Genomic DNA, 22,001 nt, shown 5'->3' on the forward strand with positions numbered 1-22,001 from the left:
AAAATTTCTACTTTTTAGTTAGACATTAACTTGAATGTAATCCCAGTCAGTCATTTACAATGGAAATTGTGTTTTGTTTTGCTCTGTGCGCCAGGTCACCACCTCCCTTCCCCTAGCATTGTTTGGATTTTTACCATTCTTGGACCAAGGTTCAAATTACATTTTTCTCTTGGGGTTGCGTGCCCACGTCACACGAATGAAAGGGTGCACGGCAATAAAGCATGCTGCTTCCTGTTTCCCTTGGCTGGGATCCCCACGGGTAGCGGGGTCACATTCCTGCCCTTCCATTTCCCTTTGTTGCCTTGTCTAGGCTGACTCACAGGTGAATGTAGAAGACAAAGAGGCGGAGGGCGGGCCTAGCGAGCTTTCCTTCCCTCGTAGGCAGGCCAGCTACTGGGAACGGGCTAAGGTGGAAGAATGGAACAAAGCCCAGTTATTTGTATTGAACGCTGGGCACCTGTTATTACTTTCAAAATCAGATGCTTGTACATTCAGAACTTTTTGTCAATTGTTCAATCTCTGTTCTATACCAAATTAGTTTTAGTGTCACACATTGCCATTTGGTGATTCTCATGCTTTCTCTCGCTGTGGCACTGGCACCATTCGACAGCATGGTCTGGGTAGGACCTTTGGGACTTCCTGTTGTCTGGGTACCTGTTCGGAGCCAGTGATTCTCATGACTCAGTCTTACCGGTGTGTTCATACAAGACATTTAGATATTAAGAAGAGTCATGCTTTTCTGTGCGGGGTAGGTTGGATCCTTCTGTGCGGAGCCATGTGCCTGGCTTTCTCCTAATGCTTGGAAACTGAACTCAAATTGCAAGGGCCCCCTTTATTTTTATTGTGAATTGTGAACATCTTTTTTGTCCCTCAATAAGAGATTTGCAGCATGGCTCAGTGTTAACACACACAGGGGAGTGGCGGAGAGTTAACCCCAAACCCTACCCAACGTTCCTACCCGCAGTGAGTAGGGGGCGCTCTAGTCATCCCCTTCTTCTCAATCCTGGATGTCTCCCCAGTGCGCTGGGTTCTGTGAGTGGCACCACCCTTCAGCTAGTTCAACAGGACAGAGAATGGCAAATAATTACGATAACTACCTGTTTCTCACTAATAGTCATCAACTTTGTTTCCTTTCCCGTTCAGGTAAGCCCTGGTTACCTATCTCTTCCCCTCTCTACTACCACCCAGAAACTAGGACAAGCTTGCATCGTGTTCGATTTCCATCCCTTTAGTTACCCTTCACTGAGCCCTCTAGATTCATTCTCTTTCCGTCGAGGTTGCAGCATTTAATCTCTAATCCAGCTCTGGGCCCCTTGCCCACTGCGCTCAGGCAGCAAGTCTCTCCTGTCTCTCCACTTCTATCTCTCGACTCTCCTCTTCCTCCAGCTCTTGATTCCACATCCTCGCCTACTTTTATTTCCTCCGAGCACCGTTTCCTTCCTCCAGCAGGAGCTTTGCATGTGCTAATCTCTCTGTCTGATAACCTCTCCTTCCTGTCAGGCTCATCATCTGACTCTCTGCCCAGATGCCAGTTTTATGGAAAACTTCTCTAACCACCTCATTACTTAGACAGGGCTATAACTTAGATCCCTGGGCCCTAAGCTCACTGAAGAGTAGCGTTAGGGTGGGATTTTACCCAGCAGGATACTCCCAGATCCTGTACATCTTCATGTAGTTACACATTTTTTCACATGAATGAATGATTCAGAATTTGTCTCCTGACTCAAATACAAATTTCTAACCCATCTTTAGTCAGTTCCTTCAAAGAATATCTGGGGAAAAAAAGAGCAATAAATTGTGTTTTTTTTCTGGGTTCAAAACATTGGTTTTCCTGTTAGGAACAAGAAGTAATCTCAAGAGACAAAGAACTGTGCCACCCATAACTGCCAAGAAAAATGCTTAATGTCAACAACACCAAAACAAGGGCGGGTGTGGGCAGCTTATGCTTCTTTGCTCAAAGGGCTATCATTAGACAACCAGGCTGGGAGGATGAGAATATTTGATAGATCACTTCTGCCAGCTCAAGCTAGGTAGAACTTGTCAATCTGAATATTCTATCCTGATTCTACCCGATAAATAACTGGTAATGTTTATCAACATCAATTTGAGCTTCAGAGCCCTCTCTGAAAAATCTACCACTGAACACTATTCATTGTGGTTCAGTATCCCTTATCCTGGCACAAGAGCAATCAGGTTAGAAACAGTCTTACCTGAAAAATCTTGTCAGATATTCAACTGTTTTTCTTAAATAATTAGAATTATGTTTTTTCCTTAATTTTATTGGTACATTATAGGCATATGTAATGACTGCATTTATTACAGAGAATTTGTACCTGTACATGATATAACTTGATTTTTCTCTTTTCTCCCAACCCCCTATCCTCCCTTCAACTCCCCATTCCCTCTCTATTTTAAAACATTTTGTTTCAATTTTTCTTTCTTTTCTCATCATTTTTTTTCTTTTTCCTTTCTCCCTCCCCCTCCCTAGTCCTCTTCCCATTTTGACATTTTCTTCCTATTTAGCAATATTTATTGTACCTGTTGGTCCTTATTTACACTTTCAATTTCTTAGACCATAGAAATAATGTGGTACTTTTACCTATGTCCAATTTATCTCACTTAAGAGTATGGCCTCAAGGTGCCTCCATTTAGTTGGAACATCTCAAGCTTATCCTTCTGTATGGCAGAATAGTACCCCATTGTACACACACACACACACACACACACACACACACACACCCCTTCTTTATTCATTCCTCAGGTGATGGCCTCTTGGGGCTGTTTACAAGATTTAGCTATTATAAGCTTTGCCGCTATAAATGTGGGTGTGCATTGATCTCTCTTGTATGATGCCTTTAATTCCTTTGGGGTGATACCAAGAAGGAGAATCGCTGGGTTAAATGGACCTTCTAGCCCCAGTTTTTTGAGGAATCTCTGCACTGATTTCCAGAGTGGTTGCACCAACCTACACTTCTACCAACAGTGGAGAAGGGTTCCTTTTTCTCCACAGCCACGCCAGGATTTGCTATTATTTGATGTCTTGATAACAGTCATTCTTTCTTGAGTGAGATGGAATCTCAGCATTGTTTTAATTTGCAGAGAATTGTGTCATCCAGTGTGTTTTTCCTCTTCCATGACTTTAACAAGAAGTTTGGCACCAAACTTAAATGTCTGATTATAATATAAACATTATTGTAGACTTTTAGAATATTTGGTGTGTATTACACTGCATTGTTCTTTTAATTATTTTTTGCTTCTATTTACATAGTTATTATTATGCCTGATATTTCAGAATACATGAGATACAACCTGTACATAATGTATTTTTAATGCACTTGGTCCTGTACTTAAGGAGCTGTATCAGATCAACTGGGTCTATAACAGCAGGTTCTATTCCACCAAAACCTTAGACACTTTTTGTGCATCCTATCTGTATACCTGGGTCAATATCTTCGATTTCCTGTAGGCTTTAATTTGTGGATTTGAGATTTTATTTGACACCCTCTTCCTGTGAGTAGGAATAGAAGAAACTGCTAATAGAAGCCCTAGTAAGAGCAAGATAGTACCTGGAAGAGGAAGCGGTAAAGAGATCCATTTTAGAAAGTGGATAACATCTCTACATAAAGGCCATAGAAAGACAAGCATGCAGGACGGTGGAGGCACTGGAGGAAGGACCCAGCTGAGTGCTTTCACCTTATATAGTAATAGGAGACAAAGCTGCTTGGATGATGGGGAAGGAATGGAATAAAGCACTGAAGCTTCAGTGCGTCCTGCGAATGGTGTTCCTGTTCCTCCTCTGACTTTGAGAAGCAGTTCTGAGATAGATGCACACACAAGGCAGACAGAAATTTAAAAATAAGCTTTAATAATAAAAACTGTGGCAGAGGCTGTGGTTCAGTTCATGTCCACTTGGTCACAGGCAGCAGTAGTCTCTGAAGCCTCGCTGCCCATGGGGAGTCAGTTTCCCTGCTAAACCTACTATGGGACCCAGTAAAGTGACAGTCATGTGCTTTGCAGACAGATCAACTTCAAAGAGAAAAGGAAAAGCATGCCAGTGGCCTGCTCCACAGACTCCAAAGAAATGAGCAGTCTTCCTCCACAAGAAGCAAGAAAGGGCTGGAGAGAGGAGAAGCATCAGCACAATGGGAACTCCTATCATGCAGAGAAAAGATGAGGTCAGGGAAGAGTGTCTCTATCCCAGTCAGGACTATGGCCTTGAGGTCAGCAGGGAGGACCCAGAGTAGTCAGAGTAGATCTACCACAAAGGGCATAACCAAGGGATTGGTAGGCAACAATAATGAAGACCCAACTGAGAGCAGATGACTTTGTAGCAGACCATGCCACTGTGGCCCTCATGACTTCAACAGCGACACTCTCTAGTGCAGAGGCAAGGACAAGAAAGGAGCCATGCCTGAGGCCAGGAGACTAAAAAGCCCTCTGCTCTTCGTACCAAGTCAGTGGGGCAGTCACAGGATGTCCACGCTTTCACATGGCAGCAGAAAGCTACTGCGCTGCTACCAGGTGTCAGGTATCCGTGCTGAGACCTGGAGTTCTGGTGGTGACGTCAAGGGTTAGGGCTGGCACTATTAGGTTTGAAGTAAGAGAGAGAGACAACACAGGCTCCTAACAAAAGCTTTGCTTGCCTGGCTGATCAGAGAGTCTGGCCTGAAGAGACTGTGACCACTGCCAGGAAAAAACCAATGATTTAGATTATCCAGTTCTAGACACCTAGAAGATATGTGGTCTAGCCAAGTGTGGGAACATATAAATGACACAGCACGCAGCTATAACCCTAGACAGTTTAATATTCTCATAGTGACTTCTCTGTGTGTTGATTATTGCAAAGAATGACAAAGCCAGAAGATTGAAGATTTGAATTTTGCTGTTCCCTTATTAGTCTTTGTTCAGTCTTTCACATATAAAAACTTTGCAAGTCAGCACAAGGTTCCATCCTGGGTGTTCTCCCTGTAATTACTAAATTTTAAAAGGCAGCCTTATATAAGGAAGTAAATGGAACTTACAATAACTGGATGTGAAATTCAAAGTAGATCAGACAACTTTATGATCTGGAATAAATCATAGGGTAGGAATAGTCTTAGAACTCGCATGGACTACCACTGGGTCCTGAAACACGGGTTTCTTCAGGCAAGAGCTGGGCCTAGCTCTATTAACATCATGTTTTTATGTGAACATTTAACTCTGTCATCAAGGAAATGTTCTCATATAATTTATGAGATGCCTCGCAGGTGAAAGGTGATTGTTTCACATAAAAAAGATGGCTTCACATAAAACGAAGTTTAATAACTGGCTTAATACAGAATTCCAAACGTCTAAGTGCTGTCCTTAGGAGAGACAGAGCCTTCTTATCATGAGAGCATGAGTTGGGACCTTATATTTATTAATTGAGAGTCTCTACAAAGCTTGGGAAATCTCTTAGAAGTTACTACAGAAGTGCCACACAATGTACACACAATTCTTTGCTGTTGCACCTATTAGTATTTACATTAAATGAAAAGTGTTACCTATAGTTCTTTTACTGAAAAACGTATTTTTTAAAAATCTAGTTTAAGGGGGCTGTCCAAATAGCGCAGTGGATTAAAGCACCTGCTTAGGCAGATTCAGGGACTGGGAGTTTGATCCCTGGGCCTGCCATGCCAGCCGTGCCCCGGGAGCGTGCTGAGAGGGCGACTGAGACTGGGTGTGGTGGCATGCACCTGTAATCCCAGCACTTGGGAGGCTGCACACAGGAAGATCACTATAAGTCCGGTCTACTCAGTGAGGCCCTGTAGACCCTGTAGACCCTGCCCTAAAATACAAAAAATAAAATAAAATAAATAAAAAAACGAGTTTAAGGCTTAGAGGCATCATACTCAAAAGGAAATATCCCCACAGTATGTAGGCCAAAATGTGGAGATTTGTAATGATATCCTGTTCCATACAGTTGTGTCACTTGACACTTGTAGAACATTTACGGTCCATGGAGTACTTTCACATATACAATTTCAAATAATTTTCAAGCTATCATACTGCAAGTGTGATTGTTATTGTTTTATAAAGGACACATGGTGACAGATAGTTGACAGAGAGAAGCATCAAGAGTAACTCTGCCCCTAATTAGAGTATAGGCACATCATAAAGAGAACCTGTAGTTGATGACATGTTTAATTAGAAATAGGTTTGGTTTTCTCCTCAGATACAAACACCCAGACAAAAACCTCAAGGCACATGATGCCAGTTTTTACTCTGAAATCATTGTCTTGCACATTCTTATTTGGAAAGGAATCAATTTTTAATATATGGAAAAAATAAAACAAAATTTCCTGACAGTATAATCTCCAGAGTATTTGCTCAGTGTAGAAGACATGGGCATAAAAATTTCTCCAAACAATAGTAGCACAAACCTGTCTTTTCAAACAAACAAACAAACAAACAAACAAAAAACAACTTTCTTTTCAATGAACTAAAAGAAACTAGCAGTACGGCTGTCTTGTGCTTTTTGCCTTTTTCCTTCCTTGCTTCCCCTTTCCCCACCCTAGTTCCATTTTCCTCTTGAACAACTTCTTCCCATTTCACAATACCTTTTATACATCTTGGTCCTTATGTAGATCAGACTCATAGTGATTCTCTTATTTTCAGCCTCCCAAGTACGGGGATTATAGGCGTGTGCCACCACCCTCAGTGTCAATTGCCCTCTCAGCGCACCCCAGGGGCGGCGCGGGCACTGCACGCCAGGGATAGAACTCCACCGCTACGCTCTGCCTAAGCAGGTGCTTTAGTCCACTGAGCTATCTGGCCGGCCCTTTGTTTTTTGAGGAGTCTTCACATTGATTTCCACAGTGGTTGTACCAGCCAGCACTCCCCTCAATGGTGAAAAGAAATGTTCCTTTTTCCCCACAGCCCTACCATTTTTTATTATTGGTTGATTTTTTGATGATATCCATTCTTGCTGGGGTGAGATGGAATCTCAGTGTTGTTCTCCTGAATGACCATGGATGTTGAGCATTTTTCATATATTTATTTGTGGTTTGTAGATCAGCTGAGAAAGGGTGTATTCATTGCAGATGCCATTTTTGGATTGGGTCTTTGAATTTTAGGGGTCTGATTTTTTATGTTCTTTATATGTTCTTAGTATTAGTTCTTTGTCCGTGGAATGGCTAAATTTTTTTCCCCCACTCTGTGCTGTCTTTTCATTCTGTTGGTTTGTTCTTTTACTGTTGCAGATTCCTAATTTTAAAAAACATACACACAATCACACCAGATTTTGAGACTGATTAGGGCATTAAGAGCATCTTTCTAACAGAGAAATACAAAGATCAATCTGTACAAATCTCTGAATCAGGGGGAAAAATCTGAAAGATCAGGGGGCACAGCAATTATTAATCAAGATTTTGATTTTTAAAAATTGGGTTCTGTGCTCCTTTAGTAGGAATACACAAAAGCAGTTAAGGGCAGGGCTAATCGTATGGCAAATCAAGTGAACTTTAAAATTCTGTTCCAGAACAAGGGCATGATTAATGTGGGTCTAGACAGCTTATAGAGCTCATTTGTTTATAGTTTCCTTTCACATACAAGACTGGAGAGGGCCATTGCTCAGGAATTGGCCTGCAGCCCTGCCAGCTGAGAAGTCCTGTGTCGGGTGGTCAGAGAACTCCTCTAAAGTATTCTTCAATGGAAGGAGTTTTGCTGTGAAGTAAGGGCTGCCTAATCTGTGAAATGAAAACCTAGTAGAAGGTCAGGTGTGGCGGTGCATGCCTGCAATCCTGGCTCTTGGGAGATGGAGATAGGAGCGTCATTGTGAGTTCAGTCTGTACTACATAGTGAGACTCTGTATCCAAAAAAAAACAAAAAAAAAGTAAAGAAAAGAAAATGTAGTGCACCTATCTCATATAATCTACAAGGAAAGCCAAATACCAAAAGGGTATAGAAACCTACAGAAACCTTTGGAGAGAAATGGTAAGAAGTAGATCTGGTAAGAAATCAGTGTCACCATATATAAGGAAGTATACTTGGGTTGGGGAGATAGCTGTGTCCAAGTGATCTGAAGTATGAGAGAGTATTAGTATATTTTTTAAAACAAATATTTCAGAATGTTGAAACACATATGATAAAGCATATTACTATAATACCAACAACCAAAACAGCCAGATGTCTTTACATACAATAGTTGACATCCCTGACATCACCCAGGCAATCTTCATTCATTTGGTTCTTCAGAAAGGTCAAAGGCAGCTCCAAGTTCTACAACAGGCTTGCTTGCTTCTTTTCTTTTCTTTTCTTTTCTTTTCTTTCTTTCTTTCTTTTTTTTTTTTTTTTTTTTGATACCAGGGATCAAACTCAGGATCTTGTGCTTGCCAGGCAGGTGCTTATGCCACCAAGCTATCTCCTAGCCCCCTCACAACAAGTGTTCTTAAGTTAGGCTCATCAAATGCGGTGGTGTTTGGGGTGCTCAAGTTCTAACAGAATTTTAGTTTTTCATCTCAATGACAATGTCATATTTGTGATGGATGTCTGAGAAAATTTAGGGATGAAGAACAAGAGAGCAAGAAGAAAGGAAGAGGCCAGGAGTAGTGGTGCATGTCTATAATCCCAGAAGTTGAGGCTGAGCAGGATCAGGATCACCAAGAATTTGAGGCTAGCCTGAGATACAGGAAAAGCTTTGTAGACAAGTAACAGGAATCTTAGGGGGAGGATAAAGGTTGCTTTGCACTTGGAAGAAAAGACCAGAACCTGCATTTACGTTGCATTTGATATAAAATGAGAAAGTGTCAGATGTCATATCCAGAATAAGATTACAACAGAAATGATATGTTTTCCCTTTAATAAGGTTTCCTTCATACTCAACACTACAGTAAAATTTGGTTTGTATCTTAGGTGTGACGGGAAGCTGTTAGGGCTTTTAAAAGGAGTGACATGACTGTGTGTCTGTCATTTTTCCTAGACTGCAGTGACAAGACATTGGAAGAACAAAGATTATTCATAACAACTAATATTTTGCCTTACTAACTTGGGGGTACAAAATGAGGTCATATATCCTTTAATATTTAGGCGAAATGATACTTTCGTTATCATTTGTTTATTCCAAGAATAGTGTTTTCATCCTCATATTGTTCTCCCACCTTAGGTATGCTAAGAAGCAGCAAAAACCACCCCCCCCCACGTACACACATACACACGCACACACACACACCTTGGGGTGAACTCTAGAGTTCATAATTTTATGTCATTATGAAGCACAATAACTGAAATGAGAAATTCACTAGCGAGGCTCAGTACCAGATCTGAGCAAGCAAAATAAATGATCAGTACATTTGAAGATAAATCAGTTAATGAATATTAAAGTATGTATGGTATAACTACATGCTGCCTACAGAGACTTACTTCAGATTACAAAAAAACAAACACAAAACAAAAAACCAGTAGTTTGTTTTTTGGGGTTTTTTTGACTCATGGTCTCACTTTACATCCCAGGCTGGCCTCAAACTCACTGTGATCCTCCTGCCTCAGCTTCCCAAGTGCTGGGATTACAGGTGTGTGCCATCATGCCTGGATTTAAAAAAATAGTTTGAAAAGAAGATGTAAAAAGACATTCCATATAGACAATAACCAAAAGAGAGATGGAATAGCTATACTAACATCCAACTAAGTAGTCTGTAAGACGATTGTTGTTATTAGGTCAAAAAGGAGACTATACAATGGTAAAAGGGCCAACCTCCCCAGAAGAGGTAACAGTTATAACCATATATGGATCTAATGGTAGAGTCTTGCAATATATGAAGCAAAAACTGGCAGAATTTAAGGGATAAGTAGACATTTTACAATCATCATTGGATACCTCACGTCACAAGGCAGAAGATCATTAAGGAAACAGAAGACTCAACAATCCTACAAGCCAACTAACCTAGCGGACACCAAATGAGCACTCCACTCAACAACAGCAAAATACCCCTTCTTGTCCAGGCATCTGCAACATGTTCCAGGACCTGGGATAGTGCACGCCATCAAACAAGTCTCAAGTTTTAAAACAACTAAGTTAGTTGAAATCACAGATGTGTGACAATTTACTCTTAAATAACTCATGATTCAAAGAGGAATCACAAGAGAAAGAAAATTTGACTTGGTGCCTGAAAATGAAAATACACTGTGTCAAGATTTACAAAATACAGCAAAAACATTATTCAGGAGCACACATAGCAGTAACGGCCTACACTTTAAGAAGTGAAGATCTCAAAGGCACTGAAAATTCAACTAATAAGTAGACCACTGCCAAGGGCCCAGACTGACCACTGCGGGACAGACACAGGAGTCAGATGTAAAGTCACGCAAACTCACTGAAAGTGGAAGTAAAACTGGAAGCACAGCCCTCACATGAAAGTACTTTGGAAGTTCAGCCCACCCAGTCTGATCATCCACCTGCCAAAACAAAGATAACAACCGTCTCCAGGACTGAGTCTCCGAGACTCGCTCACATGGTATAACATTCACAATGTCAGGATATAATTTCAAAATCACATGGAATATGAAGAACTCAAAAAATTTCAACACACCTGGGCAAGTGACAATCAAGAAATGTCAATGTCAAGGTACCAGTGGTTGAGCATTTAAATTACAAATTATAAAAAGAATGCTTCTCAGGCATAGTGGTGCAGGCCCATAATGCTAGCCATTGGAAGGCTGAGGCAGGAGGAATGCTATGAAAAAATAAATAAAGAACAACAGGCAGAGGGAAATTCCTCTGCTACTACTCATGCGGACTAGGGATCCGAGTGAGGGTGGATTTCTTATTGGAAACCATGGAGTCCAGAAGATAGTGGCACCATAATTTTAAAGAACTGTCAGCCCAGGATTGTGTCTAACAAAAATATCTTTCAAGAATGAAGATGAACACAAAGATATTCTCAAAGAATTCATTATTAGCATAATAGCACTAGAAGAATGTCTGTAGGAAATTCTTCAAATAGAAGGGTATTCAGAACATCAGTAATAAAGAATGTCAGAAATATGTTGATGAACATAAAAATGAGTTTTCTGTTGAGTTCTTTAAAGTATGCTTTTTTTTTTTCTGTATTTCAGGGAAGGGTCTCCAGGGTGTTCAGGGTCTCACTACTAGATCGGATCGTAGTGATCCGCCTGTTCACAGCCTCCCAAGAGCTGGGATTACAGGCTCATGCCACCATGCCCAGTCTCAATTGCCATCTCAGTGCACCACAGGGATGGGGCCTGCACAGCAGGCCTGGGGATCGCACCCCTGGCCCCTGTGCCTGCTTGCAGGCACTTTGATTTGCTGAGCTATTTGGCCGGCCCTTTTTTAAAGTATATTTGACAGTTGAAAGCCAAAAAATTGTCATACGGTTTGACTGATTTTGCAATTTATGTAGGGATACTATGTGACAACTATTACATAAGGAGTATAATAGGAATGACACATATGACAGTAATATTTCTATATCAAGTTGAAATAGTAAAATACTGATGCTACATAGGCTGTGAAATGTTACTACTTTATATCCCTAGAATGACTACTATAAGATAAATCAATGGCAAATCATACAATAGCAAATGATACTACTTTCTGAGGTCAGTATTACTCTAATACCAAAATCTGACAGACAACCAAACAAAAGAGAACTATACACTATTATAGTTTTCATTCTTTGTGAATATAAATACAAAATTTTACAATGAAATACCAGCAAGTTGGTTCTGCCTACAGAGAATTTGTTCCAGGAAGGGTAGGTCAGTATTCAAAAAGAATCAGCACAGTCCACTACATTCATAATTTAATGAAAAAAATCTCTAAGTGATTATATAAATTAGCACAGAAAAAAGTATTTGACAAAATTCAACTTTCACTCATGATGATTAAAAAAAAAAAAAACTTAAAAACTTCTCAGCACAGAAACCAGCGTGGTGGCACACGCCTGTAATCCCAGCACTTGGGAGGTTGAGCCAGGAGGATCTCTATGAATTTGAGATTGTCCTGCAGGCTACAAAAAGTGAGCACAATGCCCACCTGAACTTCATAGTGAGACCCTGTCTAAAAAACAAAAAACTTCTCAGCAAAAACTAGGAACGAAAATGAATCTCCTCTTTGGATAAATGGAATTTATAAAAATGTATAGCTAACTGGTGAAAGATGAAATCCTTTTTTTCTAAAATATGAAACAAGAAAAATGGTCACTGTCATCAGTATTTAACAATGTACTGGAAGTCTTATCAGTGCAGTAAAGCAAGAAAAAGAAATAAAAAAAATAAAGCTATGACTACTTGTAAGCAACCTGTCTATGTATAGGATTACAAAAAACCTTAAAGAACAAAATGGTAACAATGAAAAGCCTCACAGACCAAGAAGTGAATGTAGCAGGACTCAGAACATAAGATCAACACCCAAAAATGAATCTTATTTTTTATACTAGTAATACGTAATTGAACTCAAAAAAGTTTTTCAACAATACCATTCTACAAAGAACGCTGACAAAAATGATGCCCTTAGATTAAAATATAATAAAACATGGATGGGCTCTGTTGGCAGAAAATGCAAATCGCAGGAGTTAACAATGACTTAAATAAATGAGGAAACATTATATTAATGTATTAGAAGACTTGGAAACTCAATATAGTACAGGTATTGATTGATCTACAAATGTAGTGCAATGCCTAGTGAAATCTTACCAAAATTGATTTTCCCCCCACATATGCAAAAGTAATTCAATGAACAATAGCTAGTCTTCTTAACCAGAACTGTTTGACGCTGTCATGTAAAAAAAGATCTCACCATAAACAAAAAGCTAAAATGATCATCAATTCAAATATACAACATAAAACTATAGCAATTTCTTATGATGTTAAACACACACTTAGATGAACCAATAATCCCAGGTATTGATGCCTACCTATTCACCTTAAAGAAATGGAAATTTGTAGTCACATAAAACATATACTATACATGAATGTCTCTAGCAGATCTGAAACAATCAAAATGTCCTTTAACAGGTACTATGCATGGGACACTCATACTAGAAATAGATCATTCATTAGGAAGGAATTAACTTTAATTTTTTTAAAAAAAGAAAATCACTTGGATCTAAAATACCTCTGTGTTCTGTGCTGTGCTGAAAACTACCTCACTCTGCTGGATGAGAAGCTGAAGACTTAGAGAGTGAAACAAACTGATGCATTTGCTGATCAGTGTTTTCTAAGAGCTCTATCACAAACAGTGGGCTTCCCAGGATTGTCCCGTCCTTCAGTGCATAAACAGATGGCCGAGCTGGTCCTAGAAGGCCTGTCTTTCCCTCCAAGAGGCAGAAACCACTCCTTGTGTGTGTCAAGGCTGGTGAAACACTAACTAGGAGAAGTCTCTACCGTGGCTAGCATTTGTCCATTTAGTTAATCATTTTGGAGACAGCTGAATTCAAACACACTTTGTTCCTTTTTTTTTTTTAGCATAAATAATATAACATTTATTTTTAAAAACACACCAGAAAATTTTCTAAGCTTGGGGAAGAGATTCAAGTTCTAATTAAATGAAATATGGAGAAACCAAAATAATCATGACCAAAGAGGTATTTCTCCAAAACACGTAATAATTGAAATCCCAAAATTCTAGCACAATTTTTTAATTTAATTTTTTAAAAATAATTTTATTGATAAATAGCAATGAGACAGTTTCAAAACTGATTAGTAGGGCAGTTTCAATAATTAATACATTGCATATTGTTGTCTTCATAGTGGTTATTCATAGTACAAGATGCAGACATGATATCCTGTCCACGAACAACTCTTTCTATTCACTGAATTAAGGAAAAGTAGCTGTATATCTATCCTATCTTGAATATACAGATACAAAATGGTCCTTCATTTGTATCCCCTTTTTGTTTAGCTTTGTCAGAGATGGGTATTCCATTGTCACTTAAATATTGTAGGTATGTGAATTCAGCAAAATAATCCAATATAGTCCAGGAGTCCATAATAGTAGGGGGTTTTCCATAAGACTGGCAATGTCAGAAGTTGTTCACTTGAGCCTTTTACAGCTCAGCATATTAATATGGCTTTACTTTTTATGCTTTGTTTTTATACTTTTCTGCTAGATGGTTAAGACCAAGATAAAGCAAGACCTATATAACAAGAAATGTAACTTTTCTATCTGCCAAGGTCAGTCAAATCCCATCAGGATTTATCCTGAAACCCTGTACCGCAGTTTGTAGATCCTTTGTCAGTGTGAGCCATGTGGATGAGTCACGGCCATTGCTTGACCCATTTGCTCTCTGTGAAAGCCTGAGAGAATGTTTTCTCTCCATGTGACTCTCCTTAGGCATACGCTACATCATCGATCACTTTCCTCTGTGGCCCCAAAATCTCCTTGATCAGAAAATTTGGGACACAACTGAGTTATGTAATATTACAGTACAGGTTCTCTTATGTCCTGAGTCCTCACTGACCTTGCACACTTTGTCCCTTTCTTCTTTCACACACAGTATGAAAACTCACCTGGAACAGTGGCCCCTGGAGCCCCAGGTACTTGGGGGGTTAAGGTAGACGGAGCACCTGGGCCCAGGAGGAAACAGGGAAATTTCAGTTCAAAAACACCCACCACCAAAACAACTCAATACAACCTCCTTTGATGTGCATAGCTGTTTGAAATTTGATGTCTCCATGCAGCAACCATTTACAAGATCTAAACAAGCATTTGACCGGTTTCCTTACCCTAAACCAGATTATAAAACATTGTTTTCTCCCACAACCACAATGAAGGGAGTGACACTAGAGATGGCTGATTTGAGATAAAAAGAGACTTCTCAAAGAACTTGGAAACTAAATGCAGAGGGAGGAGAGGGAGGTGAAGGGAGACAGCAGGCATAATTGAGACCAAGGAATCCAGTGACTTCAAAGTTTCTCTTTTATGTGTGAGTGACTAGCAATGTTGTTATCAGAATTAAGTAATAAAGGAGAAAAATAGGCAGAATTACAGATTTGAGGAAAGATAGTTATCTTTATTTACTATTAGTTTTAAAAGTTTGCAAATCTACATGGTCTCTTACTTTAGTGTTAAAGGATTTTGAGTTTGACTATTAGAGGCAATATGGTTTTAATACAATAGGAATCATGGAGCATAATAGATTTGAAGGGATCAAAAGTCATTATAATTAACAGAGAACACCAAGTCTTATACAAAACTAATGGAAAGTTTATAGCAAGAATTTCCTCCATGGATCCTCAGGCCCTACATACAGGTCAGTGCTAGAGATGGTTTACAAGAAGGAGGCCAGGTCTTTTCCTCGTGACAAATTTGGTCCTCGTTGCTGGCAAACTTCCAGGAAGCCAGACCCTTCCTGCTCAGATGATGTGGCTTCCTAAGGGCCATAAAGACAGTTTGCCTCCCCAAGAAGATAGGAATAAAAGCCCCGCCACACATCAGAACGCAGCTGTCAATGTGGCCAACGGGAGCAGCATTAGCAAAAGCAACTCTGGGAGAAGCCAAGCCAGGCTGCCGCAGAGGGCAGAGGGCGCAAGGAGCGCAGGAGCTGCAGTCAGGCGCCACCGAACAGCAGCTTTGCAATGCAAACTAAGAGCAGGAGTCGCTGTGCAGGAGATCAGAAAGGGGGTGGCAGGTCAAGAGGAAAGCAGGCAGAGCGGGCAAAGGATTTATAAGGGTCTGTAGTGAGGGTAGCCATGACCTTCTAGAAACAGACTGGGACAAATTCAACTTTTAGGGGACAATCTACCTCCTGGGCAAATTTCATTGCCTCTTAGAGTTAATTTCATGAACCTATTGAAGGAATCTGTACTGTACATTTTGAAATATATATGCAAATCTATTCTGGTGGATTTTAGTCCCAGCAACATTATAGCCTTATAGGCTGAAGGCTGATCATCTAGGAGTTCTTTAAAAACTGGCCCGACACCAAATGCTCAGCCATTATCTTTCCTTATGTAACTTCATTAATGGAACACTAACTGTTAAATATAAGGTGCAATTTAAAGTTACTGGTATCCTTAAGAAAACCATCTGATAATCTGAACTTTTTTTTCAGTACTAGGGGTCAAATCCAAGGGTTCCCTGACACTGAGCTATATCTCCAGCCCCTTTGGGTTCCTTGAAACACAAATACAGACTTCAGTGTATTTATTTATTTAGTTACAACCATTTATTGCTGATGGTCATGGTCATGACTAAAACTCCAAAGACAAATGCAAGTACAAGTGCCCTCCCCCCCATATCCATGGACTCTATGTCTATGGATTCAACCCATCTCCCATTGAAAATATTCCAAAATAGGAAAATGGCACCTGTACCACACGTCTGCAGCCTCTGTTCTTGGCCTTCATTCCCTAAACAATAGAGTACAACTACTTGCATGACATTTACATTGTACTAGGTATTATAAATAATGTAGAGATGATTTAAGTGGAGAAGATGTACACAGGTTATTCGGAAATGATACAACATTTTATGGAAGAAATTTGCTACCCAGTCTGTGGATTTGTTATTGAATCGCCCATGGATACCAAAGGATGACCTTTCTTTTATCTCTAGAGGTAGCGTAATATGCCAGTTAAAATAGAGCTGCAACAAGGCTTATTAGAGCTAGATGATGCTTCTAAGTTCCAGATTGATGACTTCCTGGCTGTGCACCCCTGGCCAACTCATATTTTCTATGACTTAATTTCCTTGTCCACAAAAGGAGGGTGATAATGACAGTGCCTACCTCACAGGGCTATCGCGAGACTTACTAAGGCTAGAGTAACACATTAGTGAATGCATAAGCATTCCACAAAATGACTGGTCAATACTAAGCACTATGCCTGTTAATTTATTTTTATTCTTGTCTGCTGTTCCTCATGGTCTTCGTAAGAGTTATATTAGGATATGCAAAGTCTATACCTATTCCCATTAAGTTCCATGATTCCCAAAAGTCTGAAAAATAATTTAGCAAGAACACTTACCTTTTCACTTTTAATATTCAGTTCATTTCAGTTTAATCAATCTATCCCTTTGTATTCACCAGGGTTGAAAATATGTCAATGAGGTTAGAAGAAATCAATGAAAGAGAAAATTTCATGAAAACTTCCCTGCAGACTGTTGATCTTCGACTTTCTCAACTTGAAGAAATATCCAGCAGAATGGCAAATGCTCTTGAAAATCTGGCAGGAATTGATAGGTCCGATCTGATACAGACCCGGTCCCGAGCTTCATCTGAATGTGATGCAACTTTTCTTCTCAGGCAAAGCAGCATCAACAGTGCGGATGGCTACAGCCTGTATCGTTATCATTTTAACGGGGAGGAGTTATTGTTTGAAGATACTACTCTCTCCATGCCCCCAGGAGCAGGGTTCCGGAAAAGAGCCTGTTCCTTCCGTGTGAAGGAAGAGAAGGAGAAGGATACGAAAATACATCTAGTCCCAGAACGTCAAGGTAGCCTTCACTTCTCCAGCCCTAGCCCACCAGCAACACCCAACCATAGTCGACTTGCAGTAGAAGACTCCAAGAACACTTCAGAGCCCAAATTAGGTCCAGATATTGGGATTTCAATGGAAGAAGATGAAAGGCAGACTGACTCTAAAAGAGAAGGAAATAGTTTCCAAAGTTTAAATCCAACAGATGTTATGCATGGGCAAAACAAAACAGATTTTCCAAACGCTCAGCTAACAGTGGAAACAGCAAAGATAGAAGGGGCTGTGGCCTCTCCCCTTGGAGACACCAAAATCGCACGCTATTACCCAGATGATGAGCTTAATACCTATAAATCAATGAAGTCCAGGAGCTTTGTGTATTCTGAAGGGAGAAAGCTGGTCGGGGGACATAACAACGGGGGTGCGGAGTACAGCTCTAGCATGGACCCAGGCAGCCCTTCCACAGTCCAGCAGTGGACGACGGAGTGGAAATACCAAGTTCAGAAGATCACCCGGTCTCGCAGCACAGACATTCCCTGCATCGTGTCAGAAGCGATGGTGCAGGCCGAGCACCAAGGGCACTCGTCAGACGCCGAGGCTGACCCTTACACTTCCCCCAGGGTCTCCGAGATCTCTCACTTATCCCTCACGGTCACTGGCAGGACTGAAAGAGAAAACTTGCTGTCTGTGAAACAGGACCAAACTTTGGGATTCCCTTCGCTGAGATCAAGAAGTTTACACAGCCATCCGAGGAATGTTAAATCTGTTCAGGGCAAATTAGACAGATCGGGACACGCCAGCAGTGTAAGTAACTTGGTAGTGGTGTCTGCAATTACAGTGGAAGAGCAAAGGGTTAAGCCAGAGAAAACTGCGAAAGTTGAATGCTGATCAGCTTTGTTTCCTCGATTTTTTTCTTTTTTTCTTTTTTTTTTCAAAATCAGAACCATGAATGGACACCACTAGCCATCTAAACTTCTTTGATTACTGGAAACATCTTCATTAAAAAATGTGGAAAATTTGCACCTGATCAAAATTTTAATGCGCTGAATTTAAAGTAGTATTCTGTCAGCATGTATTAGTCAACGGAGCTTTTTAGATGGAGTAGGATCACACGAAAGCAACAATATGCACATGGAGATAAACAGCTTTATCAGCATACAAGATAATCCCATCTCTATACCTGAGGGCCGCCAGACAGCCTGAGAAACTGTTAGGAATTTAAGTCACCACAAAATCACTTAAGGAATAAACAACTAAGTAAGAAAGTGAAATTAAAAAGAAAGCAAACATAAAAAAGGAGGGGTGGGAAGGAATAAGAAATAAAATCATGAGCTATAAGGAGAAATGGGAAGGAGTCACATACAAAATGTGTTACTTATAGTGGTTTTTCTTTTATGTTTTTAAGTCACAAAATGGGAGGAAATACACCATTATATCAAACACCACAATGTGATCACAAGTTTTGTTGAGGTCTAAAAGTAAAATATCCAGTACGATTTTTTTTTTTTTGCTGTTGAACAGTCCCATGGCAAATACAAATTAATCACATTGCTGTCTGCAGGTTTAGGGAAAGCTGTAGCTAAAAACTAAAGAATACAGATTCAAGAACCACAGAGACTGCTCAAGGCTGGTACACAAGGTGTTAGGCTTCAACTTGAAGTTCCAACAGTGGAAGCCAAACAAAAATAGAGATAAGCCTCTAATAAATGAACTTCGGGGGGGGGGATCGAAGAATAAGATTGGAATCTGGGACAAACATACATAGGTCAAATGGGCTCCGGCATATATAGAGAGAAAGGGAAAAGTTAGAGGGTTACTAGGGCGAAGAAATCTATGCAAGTAATTATAAAAGAAAATTCAGTAATGCTCTCAGTGCTCGGAAAAGCAGGAAACTCTGATTTCCCAGTAAGGTCACAGTCCTATCCTGTGTAAAGCCAGTCTTAAGGTGACAGTTGGCAGTTCCACTATCAGTTGCTAAGTAAAAATAGTCTTAAAGTTAGAACCAGTTGTTGTATTGCATGAGTTCCTTGAGGCAGTTCTTGGGGCTAACGTCCATGACCTGAGTGTTTCCCCTTCTTTCCAAAAGCACCCCTTACGAGGTCTCTGAGGGCAGCCTCCTGCCTGGAGTCACTAACAACTCTCACTGCAGCAAAGTGCCTCATGCTCAGAAAGAACCACAGGGTAAAACACCCAGGGCTTGGTAGGACGGGGGCATGTATCAAATAGAAGTGGAAAATGACCGTTACAAAAGCCAGGTGTGGTACATGATGTAATCTTAACTCTGAAAGGATGAGGCAGAAGGATCCCAAGTTTGAGCCCAACCTGAGCAACTTAGTCACTTACTGAGAACTGCCCCAAAGTACAAAGTGGAACTAGGGGAGTCTGGGGATATCAGCTCAGTGTGAATGCCACGGGAGGGGACCATACACTGGCAAGCAAGGAAAGGAAAACATAGAAAGACACACAGAGATACGAGAACAGATATAGACAGGGTCAGAAACTGAAAGGGAGGCTGTGGCCTATGCCACGACACCAGACCACTGAAGTGATCAGAGATGCTAACACCTAAATGTGATGAATCTTTTCTCTTAAAATAGGACTGTGCTTTTCATAGCCAGATTAGAATACTTGACCTTGGCTACAGTTATCAAAAATTAAATATAATAAAGAAATAAAGGCTGATCAAATGTTGCCTGGCCCGGGGGAGGGGGCTTTGAAATTTAATAAACGATGTCATTTAATAAATAAAATGATTACCCATTTTTATTTTGCTGCATGTGTCTATTTGACCCAATGGTTAACATATTTCATTTTACCTCATTTCTAAAACTTTCTTTTGGTACACAAAAAAACTTTAAGACTTACTGCCATATCCTGGAAAAAAATAGAATTTTCACAGTGGGTTCAGAAGCTTATGACAAGAGTTGGTGTGAAGAAGGGAAAGATCTTTAGGATTATCTGCATCTCTGTTCATGATCTCTCTCTCTCTCTCTCTCTCTCTCTCTCTCTCTCTCTCTCTCTCTCTCTCTCTCCTAAGGTCTCTCTCACCTGTCCCAGGTATACAACCCATACCAGCACCACCCAAGGCTTGCTTGCTTAGATTTGCAACCCCCCACTTCCTGCCAAGGTATTGGCTGCAAACAACTTTGGGCGCAACATTTGCTAAGGAAGTTTATCTTACAGATCCAAAGGAGCGTGTTCTACTGGTGGAGTTTCAGAGCCTGTACCAGGCCAACCATTTTTAAGACCTGTCTTGCACTCCTTCAATCATACCATGTAAGCTATGTCTCTGCCGACACGGCACAGCTCATGCATGAGGGGCTTGCACAGCATGCTATGCCAGACTGCTATTATACCACCGTTACACTGCTAGCTTTACCCTGTTGTTCTCAATGTCACCACAATTTTTTCTAAATATTTGGAACCAAATATTAGGGACTAACGTACTATCTAGCCAAACGTACAAGACTTGATACATTACAATAAGAACATCATGTATGTTCAACTCATTTACTATAGAACTGTATTAATACATCAGAATTCTGCTGTATGTAAAACAGTAAGAAACACTAGGAACTTATTCTTACATCCCCTAAACTCTGGCATATTTTAAATTAATTGTAATATTATATTTGGAATAAAGTAGGCATGTTTTGGTTTTTGATCAATGGGAGTAACTTAGACTAACAAGAGACTGCACTGTAAACGTTCTTCCCTTTAAAATGCTATGGCTGTCTAAATTTTGAGTATATTCATATCATTACTGGGTTCCAATGGTCTTCCATAACTTAGGCTTCAATTTTTAAAAATTGTTTCATACAATTATTTCATGTCAAAATGTATTATTTTTAGTAAATAATATTGGTAATAAAATCATCTTAAGACTTTTAAAGAAATTTTTATTAAGTGACATAGAAAATCACAAAAACAAATATATGAGTTCAATGATTACTGCAAAATAAATACTTCTACAGTCACCCCTGAAAATAAGAAATTTTATACTCCCAGTACTTGAGTGTGTGGTAGGAGAAGTGCTAGAATCTTTTTTTTTTAATTTTCTTTTTTTAGAATCCAGAAATCTAAGACTACCATGAGCAACATAGGAAGATCCCCTCAAAAAAATAAAAAATAAAAATAACAAAAGAATTTTATTTGTTTATTCATTTTATTGGATACAGGGTCTCATACCGCAGTTCAGACTTGTAGTGATCCTTGTGTCTCAGCCTCCCCAGAGCTGGGATTTTAGGTGTGCACCAGTTTTGGGGTCAGCATGGCTTATTCTGGGGCAGGCATGGCAGGGGATGCCAGGGATCGAACTCAGGTCTTCACGCTTGCCGGGCAGGGGCTTAGACCACTGAGCTATCTTCCCAGCCTCCAACAAAGCGATTTTGTAGAGGGAATCTGCTAGCCATCCCAGATCGCAGAGATTCTGATTTTGATTGCTTCTTTCCCTAGAAAATAAGCCACTATCTCTGTAATAACCCTTCCTTGCTGTTTCAGTAACTACAGTATCACTGTATAATGAATGACTTTACAACTGGGTGAAACACATAAAACACCATTCAACTAAGCTTAGCTTACGAATTCTGGGAATTCAGACAAGAATAGAAGAA

At 40.1% G+C, this 22,001-nt stretch overlaps 1 protein-coding gene across 1 annotated transcript in view; it reads left to right on the forward strand.

Moving 5' to 3' along the window:
- Trpm1 (transient receptor potential cation channel subfamily M member 1) overlaps window positions 1–19,491 on the forward strand; it is a 66,784-nt gene extending 47,293 nt beyond the window's left edge. Inside the window, 1 exon segment of the mRNA XM_023712193.1 lies at window positions 17,004–19,491. Within this exon segment, the coding sequence (XP_023567961.1) occupies window positions 17,004–18,276 (1,273 nt within the window). The 3' untranslated portion in view covers window positions 18,277–19,491.
- The last annotated feature ends 2,510 nt before the right edge of the window (window positions 19,492–22,001 follow it).

The sequence above is a fragment of the Octodon degus genome, unplaced genomic scaffold (assembly GCF_000260255.1).
Source record: "Octodon degus isolate 3935 unplaced genomic scaffold, OctDeg1.0 scaffold00002, whole genome shotgun sequence".
NCBI classification, from domain to species: Eukaryota; Metazoa; Chordata; class Mammalia; order Rodentia; family Octodontidae; genus Octodon; species Octodon degus.